The 17,097-nt window shown below is 40.6% G+C and overlaps 1 protein-coding gene across 1 annotated transcript in view; it reads left to right on the top strand.

The window, feature by feature from the left end:
* Positions 1-17,097, top strand: part of LOC149449832 (vomeronasal type-2 receptor 26-like) — a 75,540-nt gene that overhangs the window by 24,406 nt on the left and 34,037 nt on the right. Inside the window, exon 3 of the mRNA XM_089692726.1 lies at positions 9,654-9,861. Coding sequence (XP_089548852.1) covers positions 9,654-9,861 — 208 coding nt within the window. The remainder of the gene's footprint in view (positions 1-9,653; positions 9,862-17,097) is intronic.

Genomic DNA, 17,097 nt, shown 5'->3' on the forward strand with positions numbered 1-17,097 from the left:
ACCTGGGTCCCTGTACGGCCTCCCATTGCTTACACTCTGCCATGTGCCACTTTGAGGTCTCCTTACACTCCTGCGGTTTTCCATTTTGTCATAGGTTGCTGGCAGATTAGCGGCCTCCCATAGGTGCCGCCAGGCCCCATATCGGCCATGGGCCCCCGTACCGCCTGGTCACGCTGCTGCTGGGCCCACAGTGTGACCTGGGTCCCTGTACGGCCTCCCATTGCTTCCACTCTGCCATGTGCCACTTTGAAATCTCCTCACACTCCTGCGGTTGTCCATTTTGTCATAGGTTGCTGGCAGATTACAGGCCTTCTATTGATGCCGCCAGGCCCCATATCGGCCATGGGCCCCCGTACCGCCTGGTCACGCTGCTGCTGGGCCCACAGTGTGACCTGGGTCCCTGTACCGCCTCCCATTGCTCCCACTCTGCCATGTGCCACTTTCAGGTCTCCTCACACTCCTGCTGGTTTCCATTTTGTCATAGGTTGCTGTATGGCCTCCCATTGCTGCTGGCTCCACCGCCACACTGTGGCTCCAAACACTGGTTTTGGCCCCGTGACTGGCCAAAGGAGTGAAGTGTGCGGTGATTCTAAGATCGACGGCACTCATCTGCATGTCATACTGACTGACAGTATTATTTCTCTTCCCCAGCAGACTCCAAGGGCATTTAAATTAAAGGTACAGTGTTCTGCACTAATATTAAGTCTCTCTGAAGCCTAGAAACACCCTTTTTTAAGTTAAATTCACAGCGAATTTATTCGACTCGAATCGAATATTGTCCACGAATTCGCCGAATCAGTCGAATCGAATTTTTCATTTCTTCGCTCATCTCTAATCACCATGTATAATACATAAGGGGGGGATATGATCTCCATGTATAATACATAAGGGGGGATATGATCTCCATGTATAATACATAAGGGGGGATATGATCTCCATGTATAATACATAAGGGGGGATATGATCTCCATGTATAATACATAAGGGAGGATATGATCACCATGTATAATACATAAGGGGGGATATGATCACCATGTATAATACATAAGGGGGGGATATGATCTCCATGTATAATACATAAGGGGGGATATGATCTCCATGTATAATACATAAGGGGGGATATGATCACCATGTATAATACATAAGGGGGGGATATGATCTCCATGTATAATACATAAGGGGGGATATGATCTCCATGTATAATACATAAGGGGGGATATGATCGCCATGTATAATACATAAGGGGGATATGATCTCCATGTATAATACATAAGGGGGGATATGATCTCCATGTATAATACATAAGGGAGGATATGATCACCATGTATAATACATAAGGGGGGATATGATCACCATGTATAATACATAAGGGGGGATATATTCACCATGTATAATACATAAGGGGGGGATATGATCACCATGTATAATACATAAGGGGGGATATGATCTCCATGTATAATACATAAGGGGGAATATGATCTCCATGTATAATACATAAGGGGGGATATGATCACCATGTATAATACATAAGAGGGGATATGATCTCCATGTATAATACATAAGGAGGGATATGATCTCCATGTATAATACATAAGGGGGATATGATCTCCATGTATAATACATAAGGGGGATATGATCTCCATGTATAATACATAAGGGGGGATATGATCTCCGTGTATAATACATAAGGGAGGATATGATCACCATGTATAATACATAAGGGGGGATATGATCGCCATGTATAATACATAAGGGGGGATATGATCACCATGTATAATACATAAGGGGGGGATATAATCACCATGTATAATACATAAGGGGGGGGATATGATCACCATGCATAATACATAAGGGGGGATATGATCTCCATGTATAATACATAAGGGGGAATATGATCTCCATGTATAATACATAAGGGGGGATATGATCACCATGTATAATACATAAGGGGGGATATGATCTCCATGTATAATACATAAGGAGGGATATGATCTCCATGTATAATACATAAGGAGGGATATGATCTCCATGTATAATACATAAGGGGGGATATGATCACCATGTATAATACATAAGGGGGGATATGATCTCCATGTATAATACATAAGGGGGGATATGATCTCCATGTATAATACATAAGGGGGGATATGATCTCCATGTATAATACATAAGGAGGGATATGATCTCCATGTATAATACATAAGGGGGATATGATCTCCATGTATAATACATAAGGGGGGATATGATCTCCATGTATAATACATAAGGGGGATATGATCTCCATGTATAATACATAAGGAGGGATATGATCTCCATGTATAATACATAAGGGGGATATGATCTCCATGTATAATACATAAGGGGGGGATATGATCTTCATGTATAATACATAAGGGGGATATGATCACCATGTATAATACATAAGGAGGGATATGATCACCATGTATAATACATAGGGGGATATGATCTCCATGTATAATACATAAGGGGGGATATGATCGCCATGTATAATACATAAGGGGGGATATGATCTCCATGTATAATACTTAAGGGGGGATATGATCACCATGTATAATACATAAGGGGGGATATGATCGCCATGTATAATACATAAGGGGGATATGATCTCCATGTATAATACATAAGGGGGATATGATCTCCATGTATAATACATAAGGGGGGATTTGATCTCCATGTATAATACATACGGGGGGATATGATCTCCATGTATAATACATAAGGGGGGATATGATCTCCATGTATAATACTTAAGGGGGTATATGATCACCATGTATAATACATAAGGGGGGATATGATCTCCATGTATAATGCATAAGGGGGTATATGATCACCATGTATAATACATAAGGGGGGATGTGATCTCCATGTATAATACATAAGGGGGATATGATCTCCATGTATAATACATAAGGGATGATATGATCTCCATGTATAATACATAAGGGGGATATGATCTCCATGTATAATACATAAGGGGGGATATGATCACCATGTATAATACATAAGGGGGGATATGATCACCATGTATAATACATAAGGGGGGATATGATCTCCATGTATAATACATAAGGGGGGATATGATCTCCAAGTATAATACATAAGGGGGATATGATCTTCATGTATAATACATAAGGGGGGATATGATCTCCATGTATAATATATAAGGGGGATATGATCTCCATGTATAATACATAAGGGGGGATATGATCTCTGTGTATAATAAAAAGGGGGATAGGATCTCCATGTATAATACATAAGGGGGGATATGATCTCCATGTATAATACATAAGGGGGGATATGATCTCCATGTATAATACATAAGGGGGGGATATGATCTCCATGTATAATACATAAGGGGGGATATGATCTCCATGTATAATACATAAGGGGGGATAGGATCTCCATGTATAATACATAAGGGGGGATATGATCTCCATGTATAATACATAAGGGGGGATATGATCTCTGTGTATAATAAATAAGGGGGATAGGATCTCCATGTATAATACATAAGGGGGATATGATCTCCATGTATAATACATAAGGGGGGGATATGATCTCCATGTATAATACATAAGGGGGATATGATCTCCATATATAATACATAAGGGGGGATATGATCTCCATGTATAATACATAAGGGGGGGTATGATGATCATGTATAATACATAAGGGGGGGGGTATGATCTCCATGTATAATACATAAGGGGGGGGGGGATATGATCTCCATGTATAATACATAAGGGGGGGGGGGTTATGATCACCATGTATAATACATAAGGGGGGATATGATCTCCATGTATAATACATAAGGAGGGATATGATCTCCATATATAATACATAAGGGGGGATATGATCTCCATGTATAATACATAAGGGGGGTATGATGATCATGTATAATACATAAGGGGGGGTATGATCTCCATGTATAATACATAAGGGGGGGGGATATGATCTCCATGTATAATACATAAGGGGGGGGGGGTTATGATCACCATGTATAATACATAAGGGGGGATATGATCTCCATGTATAATACATAAGGGGGGGATATGATCTCCATGTATAATACATAAGGGGGGATATGATCTCCATGTATAATACATAAGGGGGGTATGAGTTTTGGAGGGTATACATATATACAGTGGGGATCGAAAGTTTGGGCACCCCAGCTAAAAATTTGTATTAATGTGCATAAAGAAGCCAAGGAAAGATGGAAAAATCTCCAAAAGGCATCAAATTACAGATTAGACATTCTTATAATATGTCAACAAAAGTTAGATTTTATTTCCATCATTTACACTTTCAAAATAACAGAAAACAAATAAATGGCGTCTGCAAAAGTTTGGCCACCCTGCAGAGTTAATATCTTGTACTGCCCCCTTTGGCAAGTATCACAGCTTGTAAACGCTTTTTGTAGCCAGCCAAGAGTCTTTCAATTCTTGTTTGAGGTATCTTTGCCCATTCTTCCTTACAAAAGTCTTCCAGTTCTTTGAGATTTCTGGGCTGTCTGTCACGCACTGCTCTTTTAAGGTCTATCCATAGATTTTCAATTATGTTGAGGTCAGGAGATTGTGAAGGCCATGGCAAAACCTTCAGTTTACGCCTCTTGATGTAATCCCTCGTGGATTTCGAGGTGTGTTTAGGATCATTATCCATTTGTAGAAGCCATCCTCTCTTTAACTTCAGCTTTTTCACAGATGGCATCAAGTTACCATCCAAAATTTGCTGAAATTTTATTGAATCCATTTTTACTTCTACTCGTGAGATGTTCCCTGTGCCACTGGCTGCAACACAACCCCAAAGCATGATTGATCCAACCCCATGCTTAACAGTTGGACAGAGGTTATTTTCATTCAATTCTGTGCCCCTTCTTCTCCAAACGTACCTTTGCTCATTCCGGCCAAAAAGTTCAATTTTAACCTCATCGGTCCACAGAACTTGTTTCCAAAATGCATCAAACTTGTCTATATGTTCATTTGCAAAGTTCAAACGATGATTTTTGTGGTGAGGGCGTAGAAGAGGTTTTCTTCTGATGACTCTTCCATGAAGACCATATTTGTACAAGTATCTCTTTATAGTGGAATAGTGTACCACAACTCCAGTGTCTGCCAGATCTTTCTGGAGGGATCGTGCCGTCAAACGTGGGTTTTGAATTGTTTTTCTTACAATCCTGCGAGCTGTTCTGTCTGATATTTTTCTTGGTCTTCCAGATCTTGCTTTAACTTCCACTGTTCCTGATGACTGCCATTTCTTAATTACATTCCGAACAGAGGATATTGACATCTGAAAACGCTTTGCTATCTTCTTCTAGCCTTCTCCAGCTTTGTGAGCGTCAACTATTTTCAGTTTCAGTTTTCTAGACAACTGCTTAGAAGAACCCATGGTGCTGATTGTTGGGGCAAGGTCAGATGAGTCTGGGCATTTAAAACCTTTGAGATTGACATCACCTGGTCTTCCCAGATGATGATTGAGAACAATCCATGACACTGGCAGGTCTCCGCTTTGCAAAGGGGGCAGTGCATGCTATAAATTCTGCAGGGGGCCCAAACTTTTGCAGACGCCATTTTTTTGTTTTCTGTTATTTTGAAAGTGTAAATGATGGAAATAAAATCTAACTTTTGTTGACATATTATAAGAATGTCTAATCTGTAATTTGATGCCTTTTGGAGATTTTTTCATCTTTCCTTGGCTTCTTTATGCACATTAATACAAATTTTTAGCTGGGGTGCCCAAACTTTTGATCCCCACTGTATATATATATAAATATATATATATATATAGCCTTCCACATCTGCTGCTCATGTGCTCCTGGGTGTGCAGCAGCACACACTGTGATTGGTGTGTCCTTCAAACACAGCAGATAACAGATTGAACTACAGAGCCAATTAGATTGGCCCTGTACCATGTGATCGATGTGGCAAATCACTTTTGAGCTGTTTCTGGAACAGAGTGTTCATTACAACTGGCACTGTAATGAGAAATCAGATTGAAAAAAAAAAGAGACCACATCTCCCCTAAGCAATGCAATGTCACTTTGGTGACATTGCACTGCTCTTTGTGGTGATCAGAGAAACTGGCTGCACGATGACATTGTATGCCACAGTGTATGCTAGACCCAACACTACACTGGGGACAATTCACTAAAGATTATTGCATGTGTTATGTCAGTCAGGTGTCAATCCACTTCTGCTAGTAGGCAGTATTGAATGCAAATAGCAAAGGCACTCGTGAAATACCATGTAAAAAGACCTAAAAATCAATTCACAGAAGGAAATAAATAATTAAATGAATGCTGTAACTAAGTAGTGGTTGAGGCATGCCGTATGTACTGGTTGTTAAGGAGCAGGTGTCCACTGGCATCCTTAACAACCAGTAACTGTTATGGTTGTTAAGAAGCGGGTGGTTGCCCTGTCCTTAACAACCAATGAGTCATCAGCTGTCAGCGGGGTTCCCCTCTGACAGCTGAATGGAAAAAAAAATTGCCAGCAATTAAAGATTTAGAAAACAACGGTGTTGGGCCCCCCCATCCACCAGGGTTGTGGGTCAGAAGCCCTTTTCCCCATCAACATGGGGACAATAATCACAATAATAATAATCATATTAACCGCTTCCCGCCCGCAATATACTGCGGCTAGGCGGCAGCTACAGGCAAAGCACCGTACCCGTACGTCGCTCTGGATGTACTAACACAGGGGGCGCAGCGCTCCCCCCTCGCAACTGCTGTGTCTGGTGGACACAACGGAATGAAGATCCCAGTGAATGGGACCCGGAGATCACATGATCACAATGTAATCAAAGCTGTTATGAATCAATCTCATTCATAACAGCTCTGCTCCTCTTTCTAGCGAGCTGTGATTGGCCCACAGCTGTCACACGATACATGGGGCCAATCACAGCACCCTGTACCATGTGACCAGCTCCAGCCAATCACAGACTATATTGAGCTGTCAAAAACCTAACTCATTGATGACAGTTCATGAATGAGTTATGTTCATGACAGCCAGCTTTACATTGCAGGATGTTTATTTCTCCTGCAAAGCAAAGTATACAAAAATAAAAAAACATCCCTGATAACCCCCCCCCCCCCCCCGCCCAGCAGTACAGTGTTACTATGGTAATATTGTACTATTCTGATAAAAATATTACACAAAAAAAATTTAAAAAAATGTTTAAAAAAATGAAATAAAACATACCATATTGAGAATTTTTTAAAAAATATATTTTTAAGGGTTTTTTTTTAATTACTTGCCAACCGCTCACCCACATTTTTCAGGTGAACAGCAGCTCTTGGCAAAGTGATGTAATCTTGCATCGCTTCCTATTTTGGGGTATGAACGGGCCTGCATCTCCCGCTGCCCCCCCGGTCAGTCCAGGTTCAGAAGAGAAAACACGGCATCGAGTAAAAGCACTACATTTTACACACACTTGTTAGATTAGCACATTTAACCCTTTGATTGCCCCGTCACCAAGCCAGTGCCATTAGTATAGTGTCAGAATATATCATTTTTCACTGATCACTGTATTCCTGCCTCTAGCAACATCAGATAGCGCCAGGGTCAGTTAGTGTCCCTCCCAGCCAGGGTCAGTTAGTGTCCCTCTCAGCTAGCATTGCCCGCACACTATTGCACTCACGCTATAGGTCGCTGATCACCCCCATTACTAGTATAGTGTTTGAACGGATCAAGATATTGATCATGAACAGAACTATACTAGTGCCTGCTTAGTATAGTGTCCCCGAAAATTCAGTGTTAGCAGGATCAGTGATGTTCAAAGTAATTTTCTAACACAAAAACAGTTTTTTCATGTGAACAAAAAGTGTCAGAAAAGGCTTGGTCTTCAAGAGTGGGTGATGTGTGGCATAAGCTTCTAATGTTGGTCCTGAAATGCCAGAATAGTAGAAGAACCCCCCCCAAATAACCCCTTTTTTGGAAAGTAGACACTCTAAGGTATTTGCTAAGAGGCATGGTGAGTATTTTGCAGATCTCATTTGTTGCCACATGTTTTTGGAAAACGAAGAAAGAAAACAAAAAATTTTTTTGTCTTTTCAAAATGCTGTGACAAAAATGATATCTGTAAAATACTCACCATGCCTCTTATCAAATTCCTTGGGGTGTCTACTTTTGAAAAAGGGGTCATTTGGTGGGGGGTGTTTGTACTAACCTGGCATTTTAGTGCCTTCCGAAACTGTGATAGGTAGTGGGGAAGTGATATGAGGAAATATGCCCTTTGAAAGCCTGGAGGTGGTCATTGGATTTTGGGGGCCTGTATGTAGCTAGGCTGCCAAAAAGTCTCTCACACGTGGTATCCCCATACTCCGGAGAAGTAGAAGTGTGTTTTGGGGTGTTATTCCACATATATCAATGGCATGCATGAGCAATATATTATTAAAGTGACAACTTTGTCGAAAAAAAATGGTAGGTAGTCATTGGATTTTGGGGGCCTGTATGTAGCTAGGCTGCCAAAAAGTCTCTCACACGTGGTATCCCCATATTCAGGAGAAGTAGAAGTATGTTTTGGGGTGTTATTCCACATATATCAATGGCATGCATGAGCAATATATTATTAAAGTGACAACTTTGTCGAAAAAAAAATGGTATTTTTTTAAAAAAAATGGTGGCAAAAAATAAAATGTTCCACGGACTCAACATGCCTCTGCAAAATCCTTGAGGTGTCTACTTTCCAAAAAGGGGTTATTTGGGGGGGGGGGTTATTTTAGCACCTCAAGAAATGTGATAGGCAGTCAGAAAGTAAAAGCTACGTAAATTCTAATATATATATACCATAGACTGTAGACGCTACAACGTTCACACAAATCAATTAATTTATATGTATTGGGATTTTTTTTACCACCGACATGCAGCAGAATACATTTTAGCCTACATTTATGACTAACTTTGAGTTTATTGGATATTTTTTATAACCAATAGTAAAAAATGTTTTTTCCCCTACATTTTCAGTCTTTTTTTGTTTATAGCACAAAAAGTAAAAACTGCACAGGTGATCAAATACCATCAAAAGAAAGCTCAATTTGTGTGAAAATTAGGACATACATTTTGTTTTTATACAGCATTGCACAACCGCGCAATTGCCAGTTGAATTAGGGCAATGCCGAACAGCAAAAAATGGCCTGGTCATGAAGGGGGGTAAACCTTCTGGAGGGCAAGAGGTTAATCACAATAATAATAATATTATTAATAATAATATAATTCCAACATTTAAACACCACATTGTTGGAGACTGAAGAATTGAAGTGGTATAATTGTGGCATAAATAATAGAATTGTACATTTTTAAATATACTTTGGTGCTAATGTTAAAAAAGGAATATATTTTATATCTTTGCTGAGCTTTCTATAAAATGTTTCTTAGTAAACCTTGTACATGTTTATCAAAGAAAACAACTGAAAGTAGATACAGAAAAAATAGCATATTCAGAACAATGAGAAATCTATTACACTGAAATGTATAAAGAGAGAGGAGAGAGGAGAGATGATGACATTGTCAGTAACTTACTGAGGGCATGTCACTGATCAATGTTCAGTATCATCTCCATATCCATGATATTGATACCAGAGATCGCTTTATGTTCTATGAAGATCAGAATCTTAGTTTCATGTAATCTCTATAAAGGTCTGCTTTTCTGCATTGTCCTGTGGATGACATTATTTATCACCAAGACTCACAATTTACCACCATTCTTTAAAGTCCAGTTGGGGTATGAGGAAGATGAGACTGGATATTATCAAGATGGTGACCTTATTATTGGAGGAGTGTTAACAATATCTACAGAGGTTCTACCAAAGGTGGACAACGATACCCTAACCCTTTATACTATTGGGTAAGTAGCATTTTACAGAATTGTTTTACATTGTTCTCTTTTTCTTTTTGTTGAATGCAGTTGATGAAATGTCCAGGATTTGCCATAACCAGTGATAAAAAATTCAAGGAATTCTGTGAAGATAGAAATATAGGAATTTCATCTGATGACTTGTTTGAAAACCTGTACTGAAGTGTATGAGACTGTCTGTGGTGACCTTCCTAAAAAAATATTAGTTCTTTGGCCAACATGCTGATCCTTCAGGTTCAGTCCTTCCTTGATCACAGACCTGGGACAAAATGAGGCTTCAGAATTCTGACTTTCCTAATCTGAAGGCTTGTTTTTGTCTCAGGATGTATTGAACCAGAGGAATACAGTTTTCCTTTAGGGCAGAAGTTTTGTCATTGTGATATTGATCCTCTATGCATTGTCTAGACGGTCCCTGACTTTGAATAATTATGCAGGATGCACATATTATTATTACACAGCACTTTCTATATCCACTTCAACTTTGGAAGGTTTTACCCCCTTCGAGACCAGGCCATTTTTTTATATTCAGCACTACGCTATTTTTATTGGTAATTGCACGGTCATGCAACACTGTCAGGGGTGTATTTAACGCTAAGCAAAAAAGGACATTTGCCCCTTCGAAGAAGAGACTAACATGGCAGGGGACAGATGACGGGCACCGGGTGAGGCACTGAATGAGCTCCGCCATGGGATCTGAGAGAGGCTGCGGGCTTCTGGAGGGTGTAGGTAAAGGGCGACTCTCGTTCCCGCTTAAGGGCGACACTGGGGATGGCTGGCTGCTTTCATTCTGGAGAGGTGCAGGTGAGTGCTGGAAGAATGCTTCTCTCTGTCTGTAGCTTTGGGAATGGCTAGCTGCTTTTTCTCTCTCTCCTTTTTTTTTTTTTTTTTTATTTGGGAGGGGGGGGGGGCACCCAATTTTTGTGTTGCCTAGAGCAGCACAATCACAAAATAGACCACTGAACAATGTACCCAAACTAAATGTATATACATTTTTTCACACAAACATAGTTTTCTTTTGGTGGCATTTGAGTAACACTGGGTTTTTATTTTGTATCATATGTATTAAAAAAGACAAAAAATTTAAATTAAAAATTTTAAAAAAATGATATTTTCTACTTTCTGCTATAAAACATATCCAATAAAAAAAGATGTAATTTCTTCATAAATGTAGGTTAAAATGTAATTGCTGCATGTCTTTGGAAAAAATCCCAATACATGTATATTGATTGGTTTGCGTGAAAGTCACAGTGTCTACAACTATGGTATACATACTGGAATTTTTTTTTTTTTATAATACTAATGGCGGTGATCATGACATTTAGTGGGACTGTGATAGTGCTGTGGGAAATTTGACACTAACTGACACTGACATCTCCAGTGACACTAATACAGTGATCAGTGATAATACTATACACTGTCACTGTACTAATGACACTGGCTGGGAAGGGGTTAACATCTTAGATAATCAAGAGGTAAAGTGTGTGCCTAATACATGTTACTCTGTCTAATGTGTTCTGATTTTTACTATAAATCTCTTTGATTCTTCTCTCTGCTTTGTAGGGAGTAGAAGTATAGAGATCATTCCCTCTGTACAGAGCCCTGTGTTGATTGTCAAGCAGGTCCTATCCATGAATCATTGGCTGGGACCTGCTGACAAACTTCCACTGTGTACAATCGGCGGGCGGGGGTGCGCACATTCACCTTGTAGGTGGAAGAGTCCAGCGGTGTACAGGTACGTTGCATTGCCTGTATGGGCCGTCCGTCCGCAGTACATTGCTGGTGGTCCGCAAGTGGATATAAATATAATTAGTACCACCACCCAGTTTTAAACAATAAAATCAATCACTTATAAAATGAATTATAAAGTAAAGAATCATTAATGACAAAACAAGCCTGTATCCTAATCCTTCACATACATAATCTGGGAAATAGAGGAATAAAAGTCATTCTTTCAAGTGTTTTTTCAGGAGCCTGAGATATATCAATAGAGCAAAATCGGAAGCTCCGTCTCTCTCTCTCTTTTAACCACTTCCAGTCCGGACACTTTCACCCCCTTCCAGTCCGGACACTTTCCCACCCCCTTCCAGTCCGGACACTTTTACCCCCTTCCAGTCCGGACACTTTTACCCCCTTCCAGTCCGGACACTTTCACCCCCCTTCCAGTTCGGACACTTTCCCCCCCTTCCAGTCCGGACACTTTCACCCCCTTCCAGTCCGGACACTTTCCCACCCCCTTCCAGTCCGGACACTTTTACCCCCTTCCAGTCCGGACACTTTTACCCCCTTCCAGTCCGGACACTTTCACCCCCCTTCCAGTCCGGACACTTTCACCCCCTTCCTGTCCGGACACTTTCCCCCCCTTCCAGTCCGGACACTTTCACCCCCTTCCAGTCCGGACACTTTCCCACCCCCTTCCAGTCCGGACACTTTCACCCCCTTCCAGTCCAGGCCAATTTTCAGCTTTCAGTGCTATCACACTTTGAATGACAATTGTGCGGTCATGCAACACTGTACCCATATGAATTTTTTAGCATTTTGTTTCAGAGAGATAAAACTTTATTTTGATAGTATTTATTCACCACTGGGATTTTTATTTTTTTTTTCCAAATAAATAAAAATGTCCAATAATTTTGAAAAAAAAGTGTTTTTCTTATAAAATTTTGCAAATAAATAATCTTTCTTCATCAATCTTGGCCAACATTTATTCAGTTATCTTTTTTGTAAAAAAAAAAAAAAAAATAACCCAAATTAGTTTATAACCAAAAATTATATTTTTTCAAACATTTTTGTGTACATTTTTATTTATTTTTTTTATATTATTATTTATGTTTTGTTTTTGTGTTTTTTTTTACATACTGTCACCCTAGCAGTACAGTGTCACCATGGTGACACTGTACTACTTGTGGGGGGTGATGAAGATTTATTTATTTTTTTTTTCTTACACTGATTGCTTTTACACCCATAAAGGCTGTAAAAACAATCATTTCTCCTTCTCTCTAGCTGCATTCTTGCAGCCATTAAGAAATACTGTGTAAGCTGTGATTGGTCACAGCTTGTCACATGGTACAAGGCTGTTGTGAATAGCCCTTTACCATGTGACCTCGGTGATCATTCACAGATTTCACACGTAGTAAGCAATGATGTCAGAAGTGACATCTTGCTTACTACTCTTCATGTGATCACTGATTGGCCAATCAGTGATCACATGGTTGGAACCTCGCACAGAGTTCCCGTACAACGATTGGTGTTCCACTGTGTCCGCAGTGCTGCGCGCTCCCAGGGACCGCGCACAAGCAGGGAGCGGGGAGGCCGTTTATAAACGGCCACCCGCCCCTGCACTGCCACCATCTGGTCGTTTATATACAACGGCTGGACGGGAAGTGGTTAAACCACTGATGGCACGACCAGGAGCCTGAGAAGAAGAGCTCACCTGAGATATATCTCAGGCTCCTGTTGTATCATTAGTGGTTTCTAAGAGTCAGAGACGGAGGTTCCGGGTATATTGTATCACAAACTGATAACCAGCAAGCCTGGTGAGGAGCATAGTGGTGGAGGATTCCGCACAGAAAAGTGGCACTTTTTGGATTAAGCACTAATATTCTTTTTTGAACTGTCACATGAAGGACTTTGACTATATTATTGCACGGGCACCTTAACCGTGGCACATTCACAGCTGCGGCTGTCAAACACTGGGTCCCAGATGGTGATTACTCGCTGGTACCTGGTGATTGCCGAGCATCTCCGGCAGTGGGGGGGGGGAACTGTTTGTAAGCAAAACAGTTCTCCTCCACAGCCATGCACATCAGTGTGCTTACAGTGAAGCGCTAACACACAGCCCCACAGTAGAACAGCACACAGTTAACCCTTTGATCACCCTTCCTGCCCAGTGCCATTAGTACGGTGTCAGTGCCTTTTATTAGCACTGATCACTGTGTTGGTGTCACTGGGGATGTCAGCAGGGGTGTATTTACCACAAGAAAAACAAAGCATTTGCCTAGGGCGGCATTTTTCAGGGTGGTAGCAGTGCTCCCCCGGAAGAAGGGATAGAAGAAGAGATACATGTGGCATGGGGACCAGGTGAGATCCGAGAGAGGCTGCCAGCTGCTTGATGGTGTATGGAGAACCCGACTCTTGTTCTGGGGGATGTCCAGAGCTGTGAAGGTGAGTGTCTTTCTCTTTCTCAACGTGGGGGGGTACTATTGGAAGGCTGTCACAGGGTGGTGGGCAGGGGTGTTGTTGGTCAATGTTAGGCTCTCTCCGTATGGGGGTGCCCGATTTTTGTGTTGCCTAGGGCAGCACAAAACCTAAATACACCATTGGATGTCAGTGACACCAAGGCAGTTCGCCCCCAGTGTCAGAATGGCTGCCGCAGTCCCGCTATAAGTCTCTGATCGCTGCCATTACTAGTAAAAATTAAAAACAAATTCCAGTATCTATACCGCCATTTGTAAATGCTATAACTTTCACATAAACCAATTAATTTACACGTATTGGGATTTTTGTTTAGCAAAGACATGGAGCAGAATACATTTTGGCCTAAATTTATGACAAAATTTGATATTTACATTTTTTACTGAACATGTTTAATAGCAAAAAGGCAAAAATATAGTTTTTTTTCCAAAATTGTCGGTCTTTCTATTTTATAGTGCAAAAAATAAAAAAACGCGATCAAATACCACAGAAAGAAAGCTCCATTCATGGGAAAAATGGACGCAAATTCCATTTTGGGTGCAGCGTTGCATGATCGTGCAATTGTTAAAATAATGCAGTGCCGTATCTCAAAAAATGGCCTGGTCAGGAAGGGGGGGAAATCCTCTGGGAGGGCAAGTGGTTAATAAGCACTGTTTATATATATATATTGTATATTGATTTGTGGTAATTTTACATATGTATTTATTCGGGTAGTCTCATATATATATATAGCACTGCACCATCTTGATTTTTTTGTTCTCTGGGTATTGTCACTTATCTTTGTTGCAAGCAGCTCCAAGACTCTAGCGCTCGCCATTTTTATTTGATTGCTATCAATGACCACTGATTGATCAGATCTCTGTCTTTAGTGAGCACACAGTAGGTGACTGTCAGTCACCGGCTCCCTGCTCTTCCCCTCCAGCGCTCACGGGAATGCCAGGCCATGCGGGGGGCTGGAGTAGTTGGCTCAGGATATCATCAGCATGCTGAGAATCTGAACCAGCTGTCAATCCAGGCATCTGGGTGGATCTCAGCACTAAAGTGGGGATCTCTCCAGAGTCTGGATCAGCTGAATGATGCCAGCCAATAGCAGACTTTAGCCCTGGGCACAACAAAGTGAACTCCTGTGATCTGTAGGGAAAGAAAGGCCAAATGAACTTTGGCTCTACTTCTCCTTTAAAGCAGAACTTGTAAAAAAACTCTGTGCATTTTTGCTGTTTACTTTTTCTGTGGATAAAGTACTATATTCCCAATACTCATTTACATTGGAGGTGGTATATGAGACCCCCTTATTGTTGAAGGAATTTCCAAATTTCAATAACACCCCTTCCTGCAGACCCAGCTGGTGGGAAGAAAGTGGACAGTTTCTGAGGCTGAGGACACTCTTTTCGCTGAGAAGACATCCTGGAGTGTGTCGGGATGTACAACTGTCAGTGGCTGTGTGAGCGGTGGGGAGGGAACCCTTCCTTCTGTGAGGGGAGCTCTTATAGTGTGCAGCCATGAGCTAGAGCAGTCACCACTCCCCTCAAAGCATCTCCATGTGGATGTGTTGAATAATAATAACAAAATGTTTCATTTTTGAGAGAGAGCTTTCCTCCACAACATGGATCACTTATATGGCCTATTAAGGCCTTTTTTTACGTTAAGGGATGTAATTTTAAAACACATATTGAAATTACATTAGAAGCTTGGAACAACTCAAAAGGGGAGATAGCAATCAACCAGTCATATAGATGTACAGTATAGTCAGTTGTATGGCGTCAGAGATAGTAATAACCATAGAGGTAGAACACCAGTAAATAACAAATCTAGTGTACTCTGTCTTCATAAAAGAAACATAAAAGTAGATAAACAAAAGAAAAATAATTAGCAGGAAATATCCACAAATAAGAACTTTAAATGGTATCTTAGGTTGCAGAGTGCAAGGATAATGTGAATTCTGCAACTCATAGAAGTGGGGGATATGAAATTCAGTAGAGCTCAGCTTATTGGGATCATGGTTATAAGTAAGATGGGCCATAAGAAACTTAAGAAGCCATGAATGATATTAGGATTGTGTAGTGCAGAAAACACATCACATGGATCCAACAGGAGATCAATCTCTTGAGAATCATTTAGGAGGTTTAGAGTGACTGGATTTACATATGTTATTGTTGATAAGACCCCATTGAGACAGTAATTTTCTTCTGGAGATGACCTTGACTTGGTATCAAGAGATCCTCGAACTTTCCACTTCTTAATAGGTGATTTAACAGTACAGATTGGCATATTCAAGGGATTGGAAATCTCTTTATATCCTTTTCCATCTTTATAAAGTTTCATTACCTTGTTATGCAGGACTTTTGACAGTTCTTTTCTGATCCCCATGGCTCAGTATCTAGCCTAGTCAGTGCATCCACGTAAGAGCTAACAAGCTCATTGACTATTTAATAACTGACACTAATTGCAATTTAAAAAGCCACAGATGTGGGACATTAACCTCTAATTGGCATTTTAAGCCATGTGTGTCACCTTGTGTGTCTGTACCAAGGCCAAACATTCCAGGGGAGGGAAACCTTTGATCCGGGCCATTTGGGTGATTTCTGTTATCATTATGTTTTGAAAAGGAGCCAAACAACTATTTAATAATAAATGGCTTCATATGCTCATCATCCTTCAATAAAAGAGCATTTTTTGGCATGATCAGTCATATTTCCAATATCAATGCCAAAATTTCACACTTTATGCCAGGGTATGCAACCTTTTGAGCACAACTGTGTGTGTATATATATATATATATATATATATATATACTGTATACGCACACACAATATATTGCCAAAAGTATTGGGACACCTGCCTTTCCACGCACATGATATTTAATGGCATCCCAGGGCTTATTCCGTAGAGTTCAATATTAAGTTGGCTATAACAGCTACAGCTCTTCTGGGAAGGCCGTCCACAAGGTTTAGGAGGGTGTCTATGGGAATGTTTGACCGTTCCTCCAGAAGCACATTTGTGAGGACAGGCACTGATGACAGCCGAGAAGTCCTGGCT

Source organism: Staurois parvus, unplaced genomic scaffold (genome assembly GCF_062004578.1).
Source record: "Staurois parvus isolate SC_StPar_1 unplaced genomic scaffold, SC_StPar_1.0 ptg000602l, whole genome shotgun sequence".
Taxonomy (NCBI): Eukaryota; Metazoa; Chordata; class Amphibia; order Anura; family Ranidae; genus Staurois; species Staurois parvus.